We start from the raw sequence: 22274 nt of genomic DNA on the forward strand, positions 1-22274 counted from the left end.
AATGTAGTGTGGTACATTGCTATCAAAGGTCAGATATTATATTGCATAAAAGTCTAGTCTAAAAATGGCATAGCAACCTGTGCTTTAAGAAGAATAAATGTAAAAATCGAGAATCAAATCGAACTGTGAACCGTCGAACCTTAGAATCAAAAATTTAATCGAATCGAGGATTTGGAGAATCGTGACACCCCTAGTTGGGACGAGGTGTGACCAGGAGCAGGGGAGTGAGCGAGGGGATTGGATGGAGGGTCCGAGAGAGAGAGTGCAAATTTGAGCTAGGGGAAACTCCCATCCGGATCGTATTTTATCATATGAACCCTCCAGAACCCTCAGGTCCTCTGGTCACGGCCTTTTAACTATTCCAAAAGTGAGAACAAAAACTCACGGTGAGGCCGCCTTTCAGTACCACAGTCCACGTTTGTGGAACAGCCTCCCAGAGGACCTGAGGGCACTGGAGAGTGTTGATACTTTTAAGAGCAACCTTAAGAACTTCCTTTTTAGGCTGGCTTTTAGCTGAATTCTATTTATTTATTGGTTTTTATCCTGCTTAAACCTGGCTTTATTCTATTTATCCATTCACTTACTATTCATTTATTTATTTTAATTATTTTTGTTTTATCTTGTTTTACTTTATTTATGATTTATTAACTTATGTATTTTATCGATTAAAAAGGAGTTTTAGACTTTTAACCTCCTTTAGTATTTTATCATTCTTAGTTTAAGAGTTTCATTATTTTATCTTTATTTCATCTTTATTTTACTGCCTCTAGTGTCTCCTCAGTGAAATACATCAACAATAGCGTTTCCTCAGTTCTGCAATACCTGTTGTTAATGCCCTGTAATATTTATTACTATTCAGTTATTTATTATTACTCACTCTTTTATTTTACTTGTTGTGTTTTAAGTCGCTTGATACGTGTGTGTATGGGTGTATATATGCGTGTGAGTGTGGGTGTGTGTGTGCTCTACAAATAAAGTCTGACAGACTCAGTGCTGTGATTGCAGCCAGAGTTGCATCTATTAAATACTGACTTGAAGGGGGTGAATACTTATGCAGTCACTAATTTTACATTATATATGTTTAATTAATTGACTGAAATCTGTTTTCACTTCGACATTAAGGAGTGTATTTTTTTTTGTACATTTGTTGTATATTTATAAAAGCAATAAAAGTGGAAAGCATCCACATCATCTCAAAAATAAGGAAATGTGTCTCCAACAGAGTGGTACAGCAGTACAGTAGTATAACAATATCATTTTTAAGTGGCCTTTTTAACTGTTTTCATTTCTGAATGTACAAAAACACAACAGGAACTTAACATTAAATGTATTGACTTTACCTATTGTATTTCTGTCATGACAGTGGCAGGTGTTGTAATATTCAGCAGAATTTGAACTCATTTCATTACTCATTTTCCACAGCATTCATATCACTGTACCAGCTGCGCTTTCCTGCTCTCCCTTCTCTCCAACAGCAAGTTGAAACACACACCGTAGCAGTGCCCACATAGGCCTGCCTTCTCCCTCTATTCTGACTATGGTCAGAGGTAACTTGTTGCTGTTGTGTTTAACACAGCTATTACGCAAGCCAGGTTATGTTGCCCTGTAATAGAAATCTAAAATGTTATGCCCTCAATGAAATTCCAGCACCATGACAAAGTTACAATATACCATACCATACCATGTATACCATACTTTTTACTGAGCTAATGAGTGTGTTTTTCACCCACCGCTGTGACGTCAACAAGTTTCTGCCAGTTTACTGCTGTGAAACTAAGAGACAATCTATGATGCAAAGTAGTGAAATACACTCCTGAAGTTGGTTAACTAGGGTTAGGGTTAGGGTTATGGTTAGAAATTTGGATGTTTATGTGAAATATTTCACCTGGAGATGAATTTCTTTTCTCTGTCACATAGTACCTGTCACATTTGAGGGCACAGTTGGGCACTGTAGCTTCTAATTATTATTCCCCTTAGAACATCCATTGTTAAATAAAATAGGCATGATTTCATGAATGAAGTATAATGCATTAACAAAACATAAATTATGTCATATCACATTTGAGTGTAAAAGTGAAATCTCACCAACTTTGTAGACAGCCCTGAAACCAGCCTGGCTGACTGAGCTGTCAGACCTGAAGCGAATCCACAGGAAGTTGGAGGACGAGAGGATGGGAGCTGGCAGGGAGCTCCCACAGTACCTACCTATCTGAGGATCAGTCTCCATTCTGCCATCACGAACCTGGGAAGAAAGGAAGAAGAAAAAGAGTAGTAGGTGAGAGGCAGTGCTAAATTAGTCAGTGAAATCAATAAAAAAATAATTTGATCACCTATTTTTTATGATGTAAAACTACATAAAAATAGTCACCTCTAAAAACAAGAACAGGGGTGAAATGTCTTCTATTTATGGTCAATGAATATAACCTGAATAATAATATGAAAAACTACTGAATAGACAAATCAAGCAATCACTGTTTTAATGCAAAGTCTTACTCAACATCCCACATGCACTGACATCACACACTGTAGCCTAGTTCCTCATTAGTAAAACAGCATCCTCTTCCAAGGGTTTACGTAAGATTGAGTGTGCTAAGCCAGATCTGAGAAATTAACAGCAATGTGACCTAATGCTTTAACAAGCATATAATCTTTTAGTGGTGTGCCAAGAGCTTTGGATGCAAGCTCTGGCATCAGCAAGTCAGGATTAGCAGAATCAGGATCTTGCTAACACAATTTTACTACACAGGTTATTTGATTATAAGGTTGGTATCATATATAATTTTTTTTTCAAATATATGTTATTCTGGAAATATTTAACAGTAGCAGATTACAAGTGATTTAATCTGTTTTAATTCATCAATGAATATTAAATAAAGCCATTAATGATATGGGGATAAGAATGACATTTAAACTTATTTACCTTAATTGGTATCTGAATTTTGGTCGCAATGCAATATGAATAATCTGATTGCACAACAAAATTATGTATAGTTATGTACAAGATTAACTTGCCTCAACAAGAGAATAGTAGGCTGAGGCTTAACCAAATACTTTGTAAAATATTTCAACACTGGCATACGTATTGTAGCAGACTGGACTGCTGCTCCTTTCCTCTCCCTCACAGCAGAGATTGAGGGAGAGGAGGGGCTGTGGTAGAGTGGGTGTGGCAAAAGTTATATGAGCCACAGGGGTGCACTACACCTGAGGGTGAAGAGAACCAGGAGAGTGTGTGTGAGGAGAAGGAGAGACTGGGAGCAGAAACAGAGGAAGAGGGTCTGGAAAGGAAGGAGTACTGGGAGATAACCCTGGAGAGGCCAAGTCTGATGACCACAGGTCACCTACCTTCAGAGCGGGTTTGATAAAAATTACCTTTTTTTGCTACTGAGGCAGGTTGGAACTATCGCTCCTAGATGTGAGTCTTATCAGTTGGATTATTAATCGTCAGTTGGACACTTAAGATTTCCTTTTTGCCAGAGACTGCCTGCCCCTGAACTCACCACTGCTTCCCCACTTCTCACTAGCCCGCATACCCTTACCCCTTTCATAAACCTGGGGAATCTCCACATTTCCCAAGTTGGACTCTCCCTTCCCCCTCCTGTCATACCACATGGACTGAACACACACACACACACACACACACACATACATACACACCCACTCACACACACCTTCCCATTCAACCTACATGGCTGGACATTTTCAGTGGACTTTATTTTAATGACTCTTAAGCCCCAGAAGGAGATTTAGTTTAGAGGAAGTGATTTCTGTTATTCCTGTTTATGTTTTCTTGTGAAATCCAGGCCCTGTTGTGAACTGTGGTGAAGTAGGTTGGTTGTGAATTTAATTGTGTTCCGCAAAGTTTGAGTTGATTAATAATTTTGAAAAGTAAACTGGGAGTGGACATTCTTTTGATTATTATTTAACATTTTTCATTGGACCTTTTGTAGTGTGTCCAATTATCGAGGCCGAAACCCTGAGATATTTTGTATAAATTTGATATAATTAATGTTATATCTGGCGCCCTCATTAATATACTTGTAGGCCTTCATAAGTTACGCTACAGTATGTAACTTTTCTTTCTTTGGGAAATATTTCTTTAAAAGAATTTTCTCTCAGTTATTTTCACACATGCCTGTGAATTCATCATTTACAATATATACATTAATTCTGTTAATCAAATCAGAGTTTATCAGCTGTGTCTAGAACACAGTTGAAGTCTCATCTATTCTTGCGTGTTGTACTTCACACAAACAGGACTGTGTCATGTTCGGGAACACCCACTGCAGGACCTTGGCAGGTAAGACTAAGCTCAAGCCAGTTTCTCAAAGCACAGACAGATCAACTTCATATTTTTCTCAAAGTACTCCTAACATTAACCAGGGAGGATTAGCACTTAACATGGACTGCTTGGACTCAATGTCGCTCTCTTTTGAGCATGATGATTGTTTCAAGCTGTATTAACGAACAGAGTTTTCAAGGCCCCTAAACACATTAAATGTAGCTGTTTCTAAACAGTTAGCCAGACTGTTAAGGAACAAACAGGGGTGTGGGTGAAGCTCAGATTTCTGGAATAATAGCAGCAAATTTAACTTTAATCATTGGCAACATCTTTGTTTTGCCAGACAACTAGTCTAATAAACATGCATTCAGAACACAGTATGCATACAGACAACACAATCACCGCTATGTGACCAGCACCAGCGATTCAACTTGATAACTCATTTAAGCATTATTACACGAGAGGGTGTGCTGTCGTGACAATAATGACAGTAAAGCACACCCTCTCGTGTAATAATGCGATTATACAACAACCACCAATAAAAATGAAATATATTCGAAAAATTTATCCATAATGTGGAACAATACGCTCTCAAAGTATAAGTGTTTTGCTAGTGTTAGTCCCCGTTTCAATGAAAAGACATGACGTCTGGCGTTAACTAGTCCGTCAGCTGCAGCCAACTTCAGCTTATGCTTTCAAGACATCGCAATTTCCCAAAACTGAATAAGTACCACATAGCAACACACAACTGCTTTGCTAGCCCAATCATGTTGTAACTAAGATATCCGCTTGAAAAAAAAATGTTTTCATAGACTGATATAGTCAGACGCGCAGCTTGTGAACAGGCAAGGCAGGCAACTGCTTGGGGCCCCGAGTTGCCAGGGGGCCCCCGAGACTCGGGGCCCGAGGGCTGTTTTTTCTGGTGTATGTGGAGACTTGTGGAGACTCTGACGTGAAAGCACGTATCGTTCAACGAGCAGCGGGTGCTTCCGTGCTGCCGTGGCACCGTGCCAAAGCACCCACAGACGGCCCAGTCCTCAGAGGACACCCACAGACAGAGGACTGGGTCGTCTGTGGGTGCTTTGGCACGGTCAAGATTAGGAAGTGCAGCTGGGAGGGACTGTTGTGTGAGGAGTCCTCACACAACAGTCCCTCCCGGCTGCAGTCGGAGCAGGAGAAGTTCACCCCTCGCGTCCAGACTGCGAGTCACGCATGCGCGAAGCCGCCGCTGGCTGATCCCTTTGAAATGTAGAAACGGTAACATTGTTATGTGAGTTGACTAATTCACATTCGGTTAGTTTGCAAGCTGAGCTGGACCCGCACTTAATTGGGTCCAGCTGGGTTCGAGTGCGGCTCTGCCTGGCCACTGCCATGGACACGGTTATGGTCAGCAACAAGTTACAAAAAAAAAAAAAAAAAAAAAAAAAAAAAAAGTGTCACCTAACGTTAGTTGCTTACATTTAACATAATGTTAGAAATGATTACATTTCAATATTACGCGATGCGTTGATCCCCGAGTGCGGCGTAACATGAAGGAGAAAGCTCCATGATACATCGGGGATCGGGGATCGGGGATCGACGCATCGCGGACTGGCAGGATGGCTAAGCTAACGTGAGTTGTTCAAAAACCTTCTTTTTAGCAAACTTTGTGTCCACAAACGATGTTCTCAATGCTCGTGTTCATGTGTAGAGACCCTGGTGATGCTACGAGCAAAGTTTCATGTTGTGTCGAGTCTTCTTAGTGTTTTAAAAATAGCGATTTTGATGCTACAGAAAAGTTGACCCGTGCACCTCCATTGTAAATGAGTTTGACCTGGAAACGAAACTACGGTGAATCTTAAAAGTGGCTTTTTCAGTTCTGGAGGAAACATTGTTACATTCCTCAGATCCTGCCTGAAACCTGAAATGGTAAACATGCTAGTGTTTCTTAGCAGAACCTGGAGTAAACACTAGTGTGTAGAGTAGAGTGATCACATGCAGCCACGAGTCAGATTCACATCTACAACACTAGTCTGAGTAAACAGGTCAGGATACCAAGTCTGCTGCTCCTTTCTGAAGTGCCCTGTTCAAGCCCCTCTTATTCTTAATCATCAGTGCTCTTATTTGTTTAAAAGAGTTTAAAGTTGTCACCTGTCACATGGCAGTGTTATTTGCAATAGTTTTTTCAGTGTTTTATTGACATTTTTGTTCATAACATTATCATTTGTTTACAAGTGACACTACCTTTTTTTTTTTAGGCGTCGGGGTAAATTATCGTTCATTTATGGTTATCGAGGTGAGTTGCTGAATATATCGTGATATTGATTTGAGGCCATATCGCCCAGCCCTATGTCAGTGTGTGTCTCCTCTCCTCTCCATCTGTATACATTATGCCTGTATACATGCCCCATCTCTGCATGTCACTGACTTACTTCTTCCCCGGAGTCCTTGTGCTTTCTAGTCCTACAGGCTCCCATGGATCCTGGCCGCGCCCGGGTCGTGGATCGTGGATGCGCCCACTGCTATGGCCCTGCCTGATCGTGGATGCGCCCACTGCTATGGCCCTGCCTGATCGTGGATGCGCCCACTGCTATGGCCCTGCCTGATCTTGGATGCGCCTACTGCCATGACCCTGCCTGACACCCACCACTACTGTCGCTAATATTAGTCACATCTCTGTTACATACGTTCCACTACTATTATCGTACTGCATTGCTACATACCATCCTTGCCATTGATCACTACTACTGTTATCACTAGTAATCACATTTCCATGTGCATTTCATCATTATTGCTGTAATACATCTTTGTGTACTTTCACTCCTGTCAACCATCGCTTATAATTGAATACATTGTGATCTCGTTGATCTGCTCTGTACATGCGACATCTATTGCACGTCTGTCCGTCCTGGGAGAGGGATCCCTCCTCTGTGGCTCTTCCTGAGGTTTCTTCAGCATTTTTTTTCCCCCTGTTTTTGATTTGATTTGTCTCTGTGCACTCCAACACAGGCACAGAGAGCCTTTCGATTAAACCATCACAATGTCCATAAAATAATTTAGTCCCTTCTTATATTCCTGTGTTCGGTCTGCAATCTTTGTCTTGAACCAATTTAAAAAGAGATTAAATAAAGAAACCAGTGTCTAATATATCCTTTGTAAAGCTTCTGTGTTGCCTTTTAGAATTGTGGCTGAAATACATCATGTCTTCCAAGCCTCTGCATTATGATATTTGAATTATATTAAAGTAATTGGTTGGCACATAGTATGGTGGCTAATAGTATCTTAGCCAGACAATATCAGCATCTTCTTATTGCCCATTATTACTGTGGCAGTTTATCTATTTGCTATACGTATAAGTGCTCTGATAGTACGTAAATATACCATGACCTAGATGACTGAGAATCTTCCCCAACATACTGAGGCAGTTATGCCTTCTATGTAGAGGTGGTAATACATAAATAAGGAGGTGAGAGAGGCAGCCAAACAATCAGAGGTAGTGCATTTATGTCAGCAGTATTATGCTGAGTTTCCGCAAGTGAGATGTCAGTCAAAGAACTTGGTAAGAGTTGAGCTGGTTAACATGAGGTGAATTTAAGTTTTAATTTTATTTGTTATTTTCAGTGGTGGAAAGAGTACTGAAAATATGTACTCAAGTATGAGTACAGTTATATTACAGAAATATCACTAAATTACAACTAAACGACTGGTATTAAAATAATACTTAAGTGAAAGTACAAAGTATTCTCAAATGCTACTGAGAGTTTTATGTACTTTTTAACCATTGATGTTTAATGCATTATCGATAAAAGGCATCTCAACAAAGAGGTTTTATGGTCACCTCTCCAAACCTGCACATGCTGCAAAGTTTTGTGTTGTTTTGTCTATATGTCAGGGTTTTCATTAGCCTGTTTGTGATAGGATAGCGTTATTGCCTACAAAATTGAAGATGAAAGGTGTAGATATTTGCTTAAATTGTACTCAGTAAAAAAAAAGAAAATAACAGACTTGAAAAAATAATCATAAAAGTACAGGCACCAAAAAAATGATTTAAGTAACTTAGTAATTGACTTAGTCATTTGAGTAGCTGTAATTAGACACTTCCACCCCTGGTTATTTTACAACACCAGGGCTGCAAAATGAGAAAAAAAAAAAAAAGAAGAAAGAAAAGAAAAGACATACTGAAATACATTTCATTCCTTTGCATGTAGCAATAATTAACTGTCAAATAACAGTGTTTGAACCAACCTCAGTCAAAAAAGAAGTAATTTCAGGTATATTATCTATATGATTATTTGCAAAAACTGTATAATGGGAATATGAGCTCCTGCCCATCTTTTCCACATCCATGCTCAGCACTGGCCCGGTGACAGGCATTAAGAATAACTATAATAACTATACAGAAATAAAAAATCAAAGCGATCTTGATATAATATTGAAAAGTCATTGCGGACTTGAAGTATGAGATGGGATGTGTTGCCAACCTTAACCAAGGGTTTTAGTGACATAAACCTAACAATAGAAAAAAACTCCTGTTGGACTGGAAAAAAAACATTGCTAGTAAATATAATCTAGGAAACAATTATGCAGTAAAACCATATTTGACAAAGCAAATTAGTGGTCTCGTAGTGTATTTTAGCAAGAGATGGGATTGCAGTATTCATAAATAATTTAAATAAATAAGGACATAATGTAAGTTTGTGAGCCATAAACAAGTCCTACCTCCACATAGTCAAAAGAGCAGCTGCCATGAGTCTCCAGGTTCATGTGAGTGAAGTTGAGGGCCACCCTCTCACCCGCAGGCAACCGGACCAAATAGACACACTGGCGGTCGTTGGCATAGTTGTTGGGCCAGTTGGGGGAGATGATGATGCCCTCGCTGTCTAAGAAGGTGCCACCACAACCAGGGTCACCTAAGACACAATTCACAGCAGTGTGAGGACTTCACCTGAGGACAGCACCTGTGCAGCTCATTACACAGGGCAGAGCACTGACACAGTCAATAACAGGAGATCAATTGCTTGCTGCTATGGGTTTCATTTCCAAGAGCAAGATGCTGAAACTTTAATTGAAGTAGTAGATGACTTCACATTGCTGGGATGGGATCCAATCCTTGGACCAAGAGAATTGGTTAGTCTCTGTCTACACCAAAGAGTCAGTCAACTATCAAGCAGTCATGGGTGGGTTCAACAGATGTTGTGTAAGAGGAAAAAGTGTATAAAGTGCATTTACCGAGCATCAACCAGAAGTCAAACTCACAACCTTTGACACCAGGGTTGATGGTGTAAAAAGGAGAGGCACCGTGCAGTGACTGTGGCAACGTGTTTTTTTTCACATGCTATAAATGGTGCCGCATGTCACTACACATTAACCTTTTTTTCACATGTCACAATATGCGGTGTCAAAATTCCCACATGTGCTCAATATGTTGCAACATGTGATCATATGTTTTCCACAAGTAACCAAAAGTGAAGAAGAACAGCTTTATATCCTATACCCAATCACTTCAAAATTCCCAATAATGACACAAAAGGTTCTGCATGGGACTGATTGTGTATTTTAGCAGAGAGAGGGAGTTAAATCTCCTCGTCCACTGTAAATTATGTACAGTACAGATAACAAATCCCACAGGAGAACCACCACACCACCTCCTGGACTACTACACTCCTACTACTATTAAACACTTCACAAAAGATGGGAAGCGGTCCTCTCACTAATTAAACTAATAACTATCAATCACACATCAAGGGCAACACCCAGATTAGAGCAGCTATCCCTATATGAACAAAACAAAGCTGAACTGTTTTAAAACCAAGTCTCTAGCCCAGCAAATAAAAATGAAAAAACATGTATAAAAATAACATTAAGGCAATGAACAGCACCTGACAGCATTTTTTATGACATGATGGCAAGTCCACTGATGCAATTAAAGTCTCAAGTTGTCTTGTGCCAAGGTCAAGAGTAATGATATGTATAATGTGTTTCATTGTGACATGTATACACCATCGTATTCAAGTAAGAGTTTCTTACTTTGTGATGTTGTGTATGTAATGTGGAAGCCTCGGTCAGAGACACTGAAGTCAGAGTGAAAATGAACCCATGCCGCTGGACCGGTGGTCTGCAGGGGAGAAGGCGTTTCAGTACTACAGTACTTTCCCAGAACTGGATCTTCTGGTAGAAGACCATCCCGGATCTACAACATTAGACCACACAAGACAATTAATTGAACAACATTGCAAGAAAGAGTACATTACAGGCTTGTTGCATGGAGCAGTATCAGTAGTGCCATACAGTGCACAAATTTGACAGTTTCTCTGTAAAAGCAACCAGGTACACAATTATTGAGTTTGGGCAAGGGTATACAGTTAAAGGAGCATTGTCCTAGTTGACACAAAAAACATACCTTTAAACTAAATGTTCACTTATTTAGGTGTACATTTTTAGAGGGAGCCTATGATCTAAGAATGCCATTGCCAATGACTATCTCTGTGATTGTTGTACTTACAACATGAACTTAAACTAAAAAAGACAATACTAGTTTTGCTTTAAAAAAGACTTCACATAAAGTATAAACTCTTATTTTAGTAGACCCACACAATCAGGCTGTGAAAGTAGACCTATTGGTATTTTTAAACATGGGCACTTCATTTACTTTTTTGTTGTGTAAATAATTCATACTATCACCTCAGCTGGCAGCTGTGACACGGCTGCAATGGTTGCAACATAGTCCTTTGAAGCAAGTCCAGCTGTCATAGTTATAGCACTAAAAGTTCTTGTTTTTGCAACTGAGAGGCTGAGGTTGTTATTCTAGGTGTCTGACAACATTACAGAAATTATACCTTCAGAGAGATTCTTTTTGTAACCAGAAACACAAGACTCGTTCAAGGAAAAGTCTTGCTCTGAAATCTTGTAGGAGGTGAGATGTTGCAGGAAGATGATGGTAGAAAGAGTTGGAGAGAGGAGTCTGGGGTTTACCTTGAGGACCTGCCAGTAAAGTGACACTCCTCCTTGAATGAGACATTTCAAAAAGGATAGTTTTTTACAACATGTCTATCTCTGTACAAATCGTTTTTTAATGTTGTCAGTCTGTCATTAGCAAAAACAGGCACTTTTAGTGGATGTTACTATGACAGTCGGAGTTGCATCAAAGGATTACTTTGCAGCTACAGCAGTGTTGCAACTGCCAGCTGAGGTGATCTACTGGACTGATTCCAAAACTTTTGGTGAGTATGAATTATTTACACACCAAAACATGTAAATATGAGTCCCAGGTTTAAAAATACTGGCATTCCCCTTTAAGTCTATTTAGTTGTCCATGATTTAATTGATTGGTTTAATCTTATGCCTAATTCTGGGATATATAGCAGCAGTTCCTACCTCTAGGAAGTCATGGTTGCAGTCAGGATGATGCTCCAGACTGAGAGTCCCGAAGACAAAGGTAATAAGCAAGCTGGGCTCCACTGTCACTGCCCAGTAGCAGTCCCGGCTAGGTGGGTAGTTCCCAGGGTAACCAGGTGAGTTAAAATTGCCATAGGGGGCAGTCAGTTCGCCTCCACACACTAGATGAGAAGGAGATTTTAGGGAAGGAGGAACAATTATTTCACTTTGTTCTTCAAAACTCTTTGAAACTGTGGAGCAGCACACTGACATTTTCAGTGTGCTGCTGGTTTCACTTAAAGGAGAAAAAATCAGTGTTTCCATAATGTTTTTTATGGCTCAGTGGTTAAAGCCAACAAACTCATATTAATAATAACTGTAATGACATTTGTTGCTTGAATAACATGGGCAGAGCTGCTGCTCAGAGCCAGCCAGCTCTGGAGTCAAGTACAGAGTCAGACCTTCTGGAGAAATAAACACTCGGTGTCACATTGGATTCTGTTCTGATCCAGAGCCGTTTACTGATGGGAGGAGAGCTCAGAAATTCATTTTTAACTTTTGGTATTAAAAAGTTGATTTATCTTCCCTCCCTTTTATCAACCTGACTGCAGCAGTGATACACAGATATGACCTCTATTGTCAGGTGTTTTTGTACTGTAATGTACATAAGTGAGAGGTGAGAGGTTCCACTGAATTCAAACACAGACGTAAACACCCTTAGTCCCTGCTGTTGCATGCAAGCTAATGGCTGATGCACAGTAAAGTAACCAGACTGTTTGGGTTGCAGATAAACACAAATTATCCTATGTGTTCAATCCTGCACGTATAATTTAATTAAGGAAACCAACTTTAAGCCATGTTGGGGTTTAAACACATTATTTGTATATTCTGACTCCAGTACACATGATGAGAGAGTGGACATCCTTTCTTGAACTAAATGACCCTCCAACAACCTCTTCCTCACTACTGTGGGAAACCGCTAAGGCAGATATAAGAGGAAAATAATCTCATACTCATCTCAAGGACAGGAAGAGCAAAAACTGGAAAGAGCTTGAGCAGAGAGTAAAAGAACTGAAGTGTATATTAGCTTCAAAACAATCTGAAGATGTTAATAACATGATAAATAAGACCCAATTTCTCCCAAAGTTAAAACATATCTATTTTGAATATAGTGACAAATCAGGTCAACAGGAAAAAACTATCATTTAATCCATTAAAAATTTTGAGGGGAATACTATGTACACCGCAAACAATATATTAAAAACCCATTTAAAACTTTCTACAAAAAATCTCTCAACAATGGATTGTATCCCTGACTCAACTACAATAAACACAGTCCTTGATAACATTAACCTACCCAAATTACCAGAAATTCATGCAAATATCTTAGACAGACCCATTACGCTAGATAACTGTAAGAAAGCACTACAAACCATGCCATAGAAAGAAATTTACAAATTCGCAAGCATCCCACCACATATGAATTCAGCACTCATCTCAGTTCTCCTCAAACCTAACAAGGGCCCTACTTTCTGCTTAAGCTACCACCTGATATTACTTATAAACACAGATATTAAAATTATGAGTAAAGTTGTATCCATGAGATTAGAAAAGGTCATTCATATTCTAATTCACTCAAATTAAACTGGTTTTATTAAAGGTCAACACACCCCAAACAACAACCTGATAAATATAACGAAAAACCAAAAGCATTTGACCATGTAAACTAGACTTTTTTGTTAATAACATTAGACAGGTTTGGTTTTAGAGAGTCATTCATTAAAACATTTTCACCCACAGCACCAGTAATCACCAATGGAATAATTTCACAACCCTTTACAATAAACCGTGACACTAGGCAAGAATGTCCACTCTCTCCACTGTTATTCGCACTGTTTATTGAACCTCCAGCAGAAGCCGCCTGCCAAGATGCACAAATCATTGCAATTATGATAGCCAATACGTCCATAAAGTCCGTTTATATGCAGACTATTTACTATTATATATACACAAAAACCATCAACATCACTACCGGCAGTATTTCAACTAATAGAAAGATTCTTGTCCGTCTCCAACTACTCCATTAACTGGTCCAAATCCATCGTGCTCCCATTCAATATCAGAATCAGAAATACTTTATTGATCCCCGAGGGGAAATTGCAGTGGAATGCTACAACGGAAAACAACCTTTTAACATCCAAACCGGTTATATCAGATATCTTGGCATTGACATTTCCCCAAATCTTCCAGAGTTGTTCCACCTCAACTACACTCCCATCCTTAGAACCACTGAAGAACAGTTAAACCGATGGAATAATTTACCACTATCCCTTGCAGGTTGCATTACAGCAATAAAAAGGTCAATTTTACATCTTCTCAATTACCCATGTCCAGCCAACACCCAAATGGTTCAGCACACTTAATTCACTAATTACAAAAGTCTACTGGAAAAAACAACAATCGACACCCAAACTCACAATATTACAGAAAAGCAAACAGCTTGGAGGTTTAAATGCTCCAAACATCTTACACTATTATTTGGCCAATCAATAGCAATACATCATAAAATGGATTCACCCAAATACTCTTCAGGACCCTTGATTAGAAATTAAACAATCATAGTGTACTGAACTCTCCATTAATTACTTACCATTTATCTCAGAAAAAAATTAAACATCATAACTGCTACAAAGACACAGTCATTGCAACAACTCTGGAAGCTTGGTGAAAAATCTATAAAATCACCCGTCACACCCTCTCATCATATAAATTCACCCCTATTTGGAACAACCTAGACTTTCTAATCAATAAGCGCACCTTCTGTTTAAAATTAAAGGAATCACTCACTTAGAACACCTTTTTGCAAGCAACAACATACTATCACTCCATGAACGAACACAGAAGTTTGATCTCACTCAAGAACATTTCTTACAATACCCACAAAAGTCATCAACCAAAGACTCCACCATAGCCATGCCTATCAAAGAATGGGAAAAAGATTACTCAGAAAAAAAACACTGCAACTACTACTCAATACTAAAGACAACTACTTTCACGTATGGCTTTGCACAACAACCCATAATTTCTAGAATAACGCAATAAATATCATTGTCACGACCCCAGAGGTCGTATGTTTTGTCTCTGCTTAAATAACCCTCTGTTACCTGAGTCTGTGATTGGTTGCAGGTGTGTGAGTGATTGTAGGTTGCACCGGTGAGCTGATTGGTTCCTGCCTGGAAGCCAAGGGTTTAAGGGCCGGCTCCTCTCCAGTTCCTGTGGGCTCTCCTCTCTCAACCAGACTACCAGCATGTTTGATTGTGGACAACTATGTTTGTTAATAAAACCATTTAAAAACGCTTTGCTGCTGGTGGTGGTTGGGTGATGGGAAGAGGGGAGTCTCACTTTCATGTTGCGCCAGGGTTTCCCCTAGGCCCTGGTCGTAACAACTGGGGGCTTGTCCGGGATCTAAGTGCCCATGAGGTGAGGTAGATGTGGTTTAGTTTGTTTGTGTAAGTGGCCTTTAGTTAAGTGTAGTGGTCATCTTTTTTTGTTAATTTGCTGTTGCAGCATGTTGTTTCTGACTGAGCACCCTGACTAGTTAGCTGCTGGGCATTCTTAAGAATCTGCCACTTTTTTTTATTTTGCTTTTCTTATTTTTGGTGGTAATCCTGAGTGGGGGTACGCTTCAGTGTTTTGCCATTGACCAGATTCCTGGTCTTCGGTGATGCACTGAGTTCAGCGTTTAAAGATGCCTCAAGCTCGGCAAGCCACTGAAGACTAGCTAGGTTAGACTAGCTAGCTCCACAGATCAGTGGATCTTGAGTGGTGGGGTATGGCTTCCCAGTTTGTTTAGTCACTTTTTCTCTTTTGTTACACTCCTTTTACTGTAACGTGTGGTTGGAGATCACAAGGTGTCCATTTTGGGTGTGGTAGTGGCAGTTCACCTTCATTGGGTCACTTGTGGTTGCAGCTTAGGTGTAAGCTGGCAACATTTGTGTGTAGTAGTGACTACACAGTGACGCCTTTTTGTGTGGTGGTTGTTGCACTCCACGGTTGTGTTGGTCACCTGTTGCTGTTTTGGTGTGTGTGTGTTACCACAGTTGGTGTATTTGCTTTTTGTGTTCTCTCCTCATGGTGGTGGCCATTTTGTTAGTGGGAGTGGCACCCACTGACTTGCTTTTGGTCCTGTGCATAAGTGTTTAATGTAGACTATGGCTGTGTCCAAATTCAGGGGCTGCAGCCTTCAATGGCCTAGCCTTTGCGGTCCACGAGGGCCGGGTCCTTCGGATAGGTATTTGAACGCCTCGTCCACCGTTGTTAAATGGGACGTCTAGCCTTTGGAGCATTTCCTGGTTGCCTCACCAGATGTTCCCGCCCCTTACCCTTACGTCACGATTCTGAATGAAGAGATGCATTAAAGTCTGTTTTGGTTCAAATCTATCAAACGTGTACATTTATTTGTGTGTGTACAAAAATTAATGACAAAATGTGTCAAGTCTAAATTGAATCATTAACATTACAAAATAAACATTAACCCATTGGTGAAGAACAACTATATTTACCATAGCATCACCAGCGTCACGTATTTGAACTGAAAGTTAACATCTGGAGGTTTTATAGTCCCTTGAAGTTTAACATATCTGGCGTTGGATGTTCAAATGACTAAAAACCGAGTATAAACCCATTACTTACATTTGAATGTCATGTCTGCGCCACTTGATGTCGCCATTTTCTCTTGCTTCCTCTTCTGTTTCGGGACTTAGCAGCGGCGCGCAAAGGATCTTGGGATATGTGAGGCCGCGGAGGATAGTAGCGGTGCGTCCTCCGAAAAGAGGGAAGGGCAGGCTGCATTTGTGGGCTGCGTTTGAAGGAGCCTCTGAATTTGGACAGCCTTCGCGCAGCGTTGTGACGTAATTGGCCTTCAAATGCGCACTTCGTGGGCTGCAGCCCCTGAATTTGGACACAGCCAACGTGGTTCAACAGGAAAGAGTGACGGACTTGTGATAGCTGAACACCCTATTACATTCCTGAAATTGAACATTTCTTTGGGGGAGAAATGTTCATTTTTAAGGGGGGAGGTGTTACGACCCCAGAGGTTGTATGTTTTGTCTCTGCTTAAATAACCCTCTGTTACCTGAGTGTGTGATTGGTTGCAGGTGTGTGAGTGATTGTAGGTTGCCCCAGTGAGCTGATTGGTTCCTGCCTGGAAGCCAAGGGTTTAACCCATTTAGACCGGGAGAGCATGTGCTCATTTCTACCTTTGAAGCCGGGGGCGCTGTTGCGCATTTCTACCTTTGAGGCCGGGAAAGCGGATACGTCATGTTGTAGTTCTCAGTACATTTCATCTAAGGATTTCGTCTCATAATAAGGAGGGTGATTCTTACATGCGCTTCAGACAGATTGTAAACAATGGCGGAGACAGAGAGCTTTACCGGGAGCTGCACCTCCGGGCTGAGGCCAAAATTGCAGCGGGTTGCTCTCTGGATTTGTGGAGACACCGAGTGATCAGCCGTTGGATCTCCGCACGGGGCAGCCGGTACTTTGCCTGGACAGCCCGGTCTGACAGCACGTCCAGTGGGGAGAAGTGCTGACGCACGTATGCATTTATGTAAACCGTCTGGCTTCGCGCGCGGCAACGCTGTTGGTTCGCAGCGAGAATGTGCTGTATTGCAGCCATGGTTTCTCACATGCGCGGACTTTGGCAACGCATTTATATAGTGTAGCAGGTGAAGCCTCTCTGGATGAGGTTCAGCTGAGTTTAATTACATCTGTTTCCTTGATATCTGTGAAATGCCTGTGAAATTGTTTTTTTATGTGTAGTACTATAAACTCATATGCAGATGTGTGTGGAAAACTTAAAGGTGTAATTCAATAAAACATTTTTTTTCTTCTATTAACCTATGTTTCTTGCGCCAGTGGTCCGCAGCTATGGGCGCATTTCAACATTGAGCATTGTTTTATTATTTCGAAAAGTGGAGGATATAAATTTCCCTGACGCGGCTTGATCACTTAGCATTTGGTCAATAAGAAGGCTGTTAAGAGTGGGTCAGCTCGATCTTACATTTCCTTCTTAGTGAAAGATCTTAAGCTAAGAGCGACTCTGGGAAACACATCCTTCTTTCACAGCGTTCTTAAGAACGCTCCTAAGAAGATCTTAGCACTTAAGAGCTTCTTAACGAATCTGGGAAACGTGGCCAATGTTTTTTCTGACTGCACTTTGAAACTGGTAAAATGTAAAGTGCAATATATGTTTTATTACTATGATCTATGATAATTATAAGAAATTTTGATGATGACAGTATACTTATTCTACATCCTAGGTGTAAATGTAACTTTTATTTCTATTTTTTTATTTGTTGTTTCACACTTTGCATCTGTTTGACTTGGAAAGTGCTTTCTAAATAAAAAGTTTATTGATAAGAAATAATAACTAGAGAGATTTGTCATTAATTTTATTGGTTTTATTGTATTTTCAACTTTGTGCAATGTTTTAAATATTTTGATAAACTATTACAAAGATTTGCACAAATAAAACATTGTTCTTGTCAAAGCCACAGGTGTAAGCTCTCAAATACATTTTGAATTTTGGTTCTATCTCCTACAGAGGCTGAGATATCAGCTTTTTAGTAGACGTTGACACCAGGGTGCTGTTTTCCAGAAAACCTCAGGTTTTAGGGGTTCTTTCCAAAATTGCCCATAGGTTTTACAGGCATTTTTTTTAGGCGTTTTAGGCCTTAATGGGTTAAGGGCCGGCTCCTCTCCAGTTCCTGTGGGCTCTCCTCTCTCAACCAAACTACCAGCATGTTTGATTGTGGACAAACTATGTTTGTTAATAAAACCATTTAAAAACGCTTTGCTGCTGGTGGTGGTTGGGTGATGGGAACAGGGGAGTCTCACTTTCATGTTGCGCCAGGGTTTTCCCTAGGCCCTGGTCGTAACAATCATCTCAAAAATCCTGAGTCATAACGTTCCACTTTCCCCTCCCCTCGGCCTCTTAGGAGACCTCACACCAATTAGTGACCTACAAAAATACTACAAGGCCATACTTAGCACCCTTACCATCGCAGGAAAGACATCACTGCTCAACCGGAAATTTAGACACAAAATAACAGCATTTAACAAAAGCCAAACAGCCAAATGACTTAACACTTAGGCCCCCTTCAAAACTTTAAATTTGCCAGTGAACCAAAACCTCATCTCTGTATTACCGTCTTCTGTGCTTAATTTTCTCTTAATGTAAACTTATGTTGTAAATCATTTACATAAATCATATGTATGTATATGAGTACTGGAGTCTGTCTGTATTTGTTTTCACATCTGTTTTTGTTTTCTATAAACACTGTCTTTCTCCTGATGTGGCAACCAGTGGCATGCACAGACTTTTTGAAGGGCAGGGGCATAAAGAAAAAAAAGGGCACATACATCGCATTCTCGCCACTGAAGAGGGCACTAAGTTCTGCATGTTCTCAAGGGCACTTTAGACATGTTTATATGTTATACAAATGGCACATTATATAGCCTTAAAACAGACTAACTAGACAGACTACTCAAGTTAGTTTGTAGTTAGGATCAGCATCCACGAGAACTGTGTAGATTCAACATTGGACTGTGAAGAACACACAGAGACATGGATGTATGAAGGAAATAAAACCCTAGGGGTCTGGGGGTCCTCCCCCAGAACATTTTCAATTAAGTAGATGCCATTTCCTGTATTCAAGTGCATTTTAACACCATATTAGCACCAGATAATCCAAACTGGTTCTGTTAGATATAGTTCTGGTGATGAAGCATGGGCATAAGTGCTGCTCCATTGCTGCAGGTGGCAGGGATGAATCAAGTCTCAAGTCTTTGAGCTCAATAATACCTCAAAGACTTGAGACTTGACTTGATTTACTATAAATCAAGTCAAGTCTCAAAGTCTCAGTCACAATCACCTGAAAACACTGCTCTCTCTCTCTCTCTCTCCCTCTCAACTAGCTGCTAGCATTAGCCGTTAGCCTGCACACTGTCTGCCGCTAAAAGGAGAGGTGCCTCAAAATGTCAAGACTGCTCTGGACTATAACAGAACTTGCAAGCATCAGTGAGTAGCTTTCCAGGAAAATCTGTTTCCAACTGAGCTGTGCACTTTAATTGTAGTTTAAAAGGCATTTTAAAGAAAGCATTTTTAAAAATTAAAATAGAATAAAAAATCCCAGACTTCCGGTTTAGCGACTAATGGAGTAAGACGTGCCAGCGGGAGCTCCTGTGAAACTCTTTTAAATGATCATATAGGGCCTTTTCATGTACTACTCATTTCTACATTTTGACTCCACAAGCTCGTTGTGACTGTACTACAGGCCGTCATGCCTACAAAACAGAAAAATACGAACAACTCGGCGGCTGCGCAAGCGAGGCCTACCCCCCAGGCTGCAGCCTCCCCGGGGAGTAGTGGGGCCGCCCCGCCGCGGAGTGCGCCTCCTAAGCCCCCCACTCCAGAGAAAACTGCCGCCGTCCCGAGCATGACCTCTCCGGACTTTAAGGCTGAACTCCTCGCCGCTCTTCGAGATGAGGTGGTAGGCATTTTTAAGACAGAATTGGAGACGGCAATGACAAATAACTCAGATAAAGTCCGAGCTACAGAGTGTGAAAGTGGAGCTAAATGCTAACATGGTGGCTATCCAGTCGGAGGTGGATGTGCTAAAGGTAACTGTGACTGATATGGAGGGCTCGCTGTCGACATGCACTGACGATGTGGTCTCACTTCAAAGTAAAGTGGACAAACCTTCGGCCCAACTTGTTACTCTCGACAGCAGATGTGAAGATCTGGAGGCGAGATCTCGCCGTAACAACATCAGGATAATAGGTCTACCCGAGGAGCACGGCGCGGTTGACGCGACCACAGTTTCCACCCTGCTGAAGGATGCTCTCGGCTTGGGAAAAGAGCCAGTGGTGGACCGGGCACATCGATCCCTACAGCCCAAGCCGAAACCCGGCGAACGCCCTCGTCCCATAATAGCACGTTTACACTATTATGCAGACTGCGCCGACATCCTATGACGTGCTAGAACCCAGCGGCAGATCAAGGTGAAGGATTCAACTATCTCCATTTTCCCGGATCTCACTGCACGCACAGCCAAAGCCCGTGCAGCTTTCAATGACATCCGACGCCAGCTCAGGGACATTCCCGACATAAGATTTGGGCTGCTACACCAGCGCGTCTCCGGATCACCAGAGGGGATGTCAAAAGGGAATTTACATCACCGAAGGATGCCGCTGCCTTTGTGAAAACACTCAGGTAAACTTGGGTTTGTTACAGCATAGTTATTAAAACACAAGTTTGAGTGTAGGTGCCATTACAGTTATGTTATTATTATTATTATTATTATCATCATTATTAGTATTATGATTATTTATTATTATTTTATTGCTACCATTTCTTTTCTTTTCTTTTTTCTTTTTTTTCTCATAAAGCTGAAACGGTTCTTGATCTACAGCATGGTCTACGAAACAGCTTTGAGTAATATACCACCACTGTTGACATGTTTAGTTAATTTTGATATAAATGGCACCATAACTCCTGCTGTTCTAATAAGCAGTCACTATGCTTATGTACATATGTGCAGATTTCTTAGATGGTTCTGAGCCTTGTGTGGTTTAATATTTAGGCCCTGTCTTTTGCTACACATTTTTTATCTTCCCAATGTTTCCAGGAGCTCCAGCCAAGTTGGAGTGAGGTGAAGATGACTGTTTGGTCCAAAACCTGGAGTTTATTTGTTTTGTTTATGACTCCTTGTGGAGTTAGCACTGGTATCCTATCGTTTGGGGATGGGATAGTGGTAGGTGCTGTGGGGGGAAGGTGTGGGTTCTGGGGTGAGTTTGATAAGTTAGCTCTGTGTGTATGTGTTTTTTTGTTTTGGTTTGTTTTTTTTGTTTTTCTTTTTTTCTTTCCCTTTTCCTCCCTTTCTCTGTCCTCCCCCTCTTGCCCCTGAAGTGTGGAGTAGGGAACCTGGTTGCCTCCTATTTTAACTCACTTTCCACATGACTAATGTTTCAGGCTCAAATGTAAGATTCATCAGTTGGAATATTAAAGGTCTAGGAGGTGCTGTCAAGCAATGTAGGGTATTCTCCCATTTGAATTCCTGACATTGTGTTCTTGCAGGAAACCCACATGAGGAACAAAGATCAAGTCAGACTGAAATGTCTCTGGGTTGCTCAGGTATTCCATTCTAGTTTCAACTCGAAGGCCAGAGGGGTGGCCATCTTGATCGGTAAATCTGTCTCTTTTACCCTGACTAATATCATTTCTGACAGAGACGGCAGATATCTGATAGTTTTAGATACTCTATTTCGTGTGCCTGTCCTGTTAGTCAATGTTTACGCACCAAATTTGGATAATCCTTGTTTTATGAACAAGCTGTTTGAAAATCTGCCCTCTGCCCGCAGATTCCACTGGATATGGTACGGCTGCGTTACGGCTCCGCCACGGCAGCGGAGCTGATCCGTAGCACTCTAGTCCATGTGTTAACTTCCACCAGATCCTCTGCACTGCGTGTCTGCTGTGTGCCAGCTCCGGCAGTCGGCAGCCCTGCGGATCAGATACGCAGGACTTCTATTCTGGCGGACCCCACAACACAACGCAGCAATTCAGCCGAATTTAGCACAG

The 22274-nt window shown here is 40.9% G+C and overlaps 1 protein-coding gene across 1 annotated transcript in view; it reads right to left on the reverse strand.

Annotated features, from left to right (window-relative positions):
* The window catches only part of cubn (cubilin (intrinsic factor-cobalamin receptor)), a 244366-nt gene that overhangs the window by 157577 nt on the left and 64515 nt on the right, over positions 1-22274 (reverse strand). The window contains exons 15-18 of the mRNA XM_084340702.1: positions 11633-11814; positions 10286-10448; positions 8978-9168; positions 2086-2242 (exon numbers count right to left, since the gene is read on the reverse strand). Of these exons, the coding sequence (XP_084196828.1) occupies positions 2086-2242; positions 8978-9168; positions 10286-10448; positions 11633-11814 (693 nt within the window). The remainder of the gene's footprint in view (positions 1-2085; positions 2243-8977; positions 9169-10285; positions 10449-11632; positions 11815-22274) is intronic.

The sequence above is a fragment of the Pagrus pagrus genome (assembly GCF_965226575.1).
Source record: "Pagrus pagrus genome assembly, chromosome: 20".
Lineage (NCBI taxonomy): Eukaryota > Metazoa > Chordata > Actinopteri > Spariformes > Sparidae > Pagrus > Pagrus pagrus.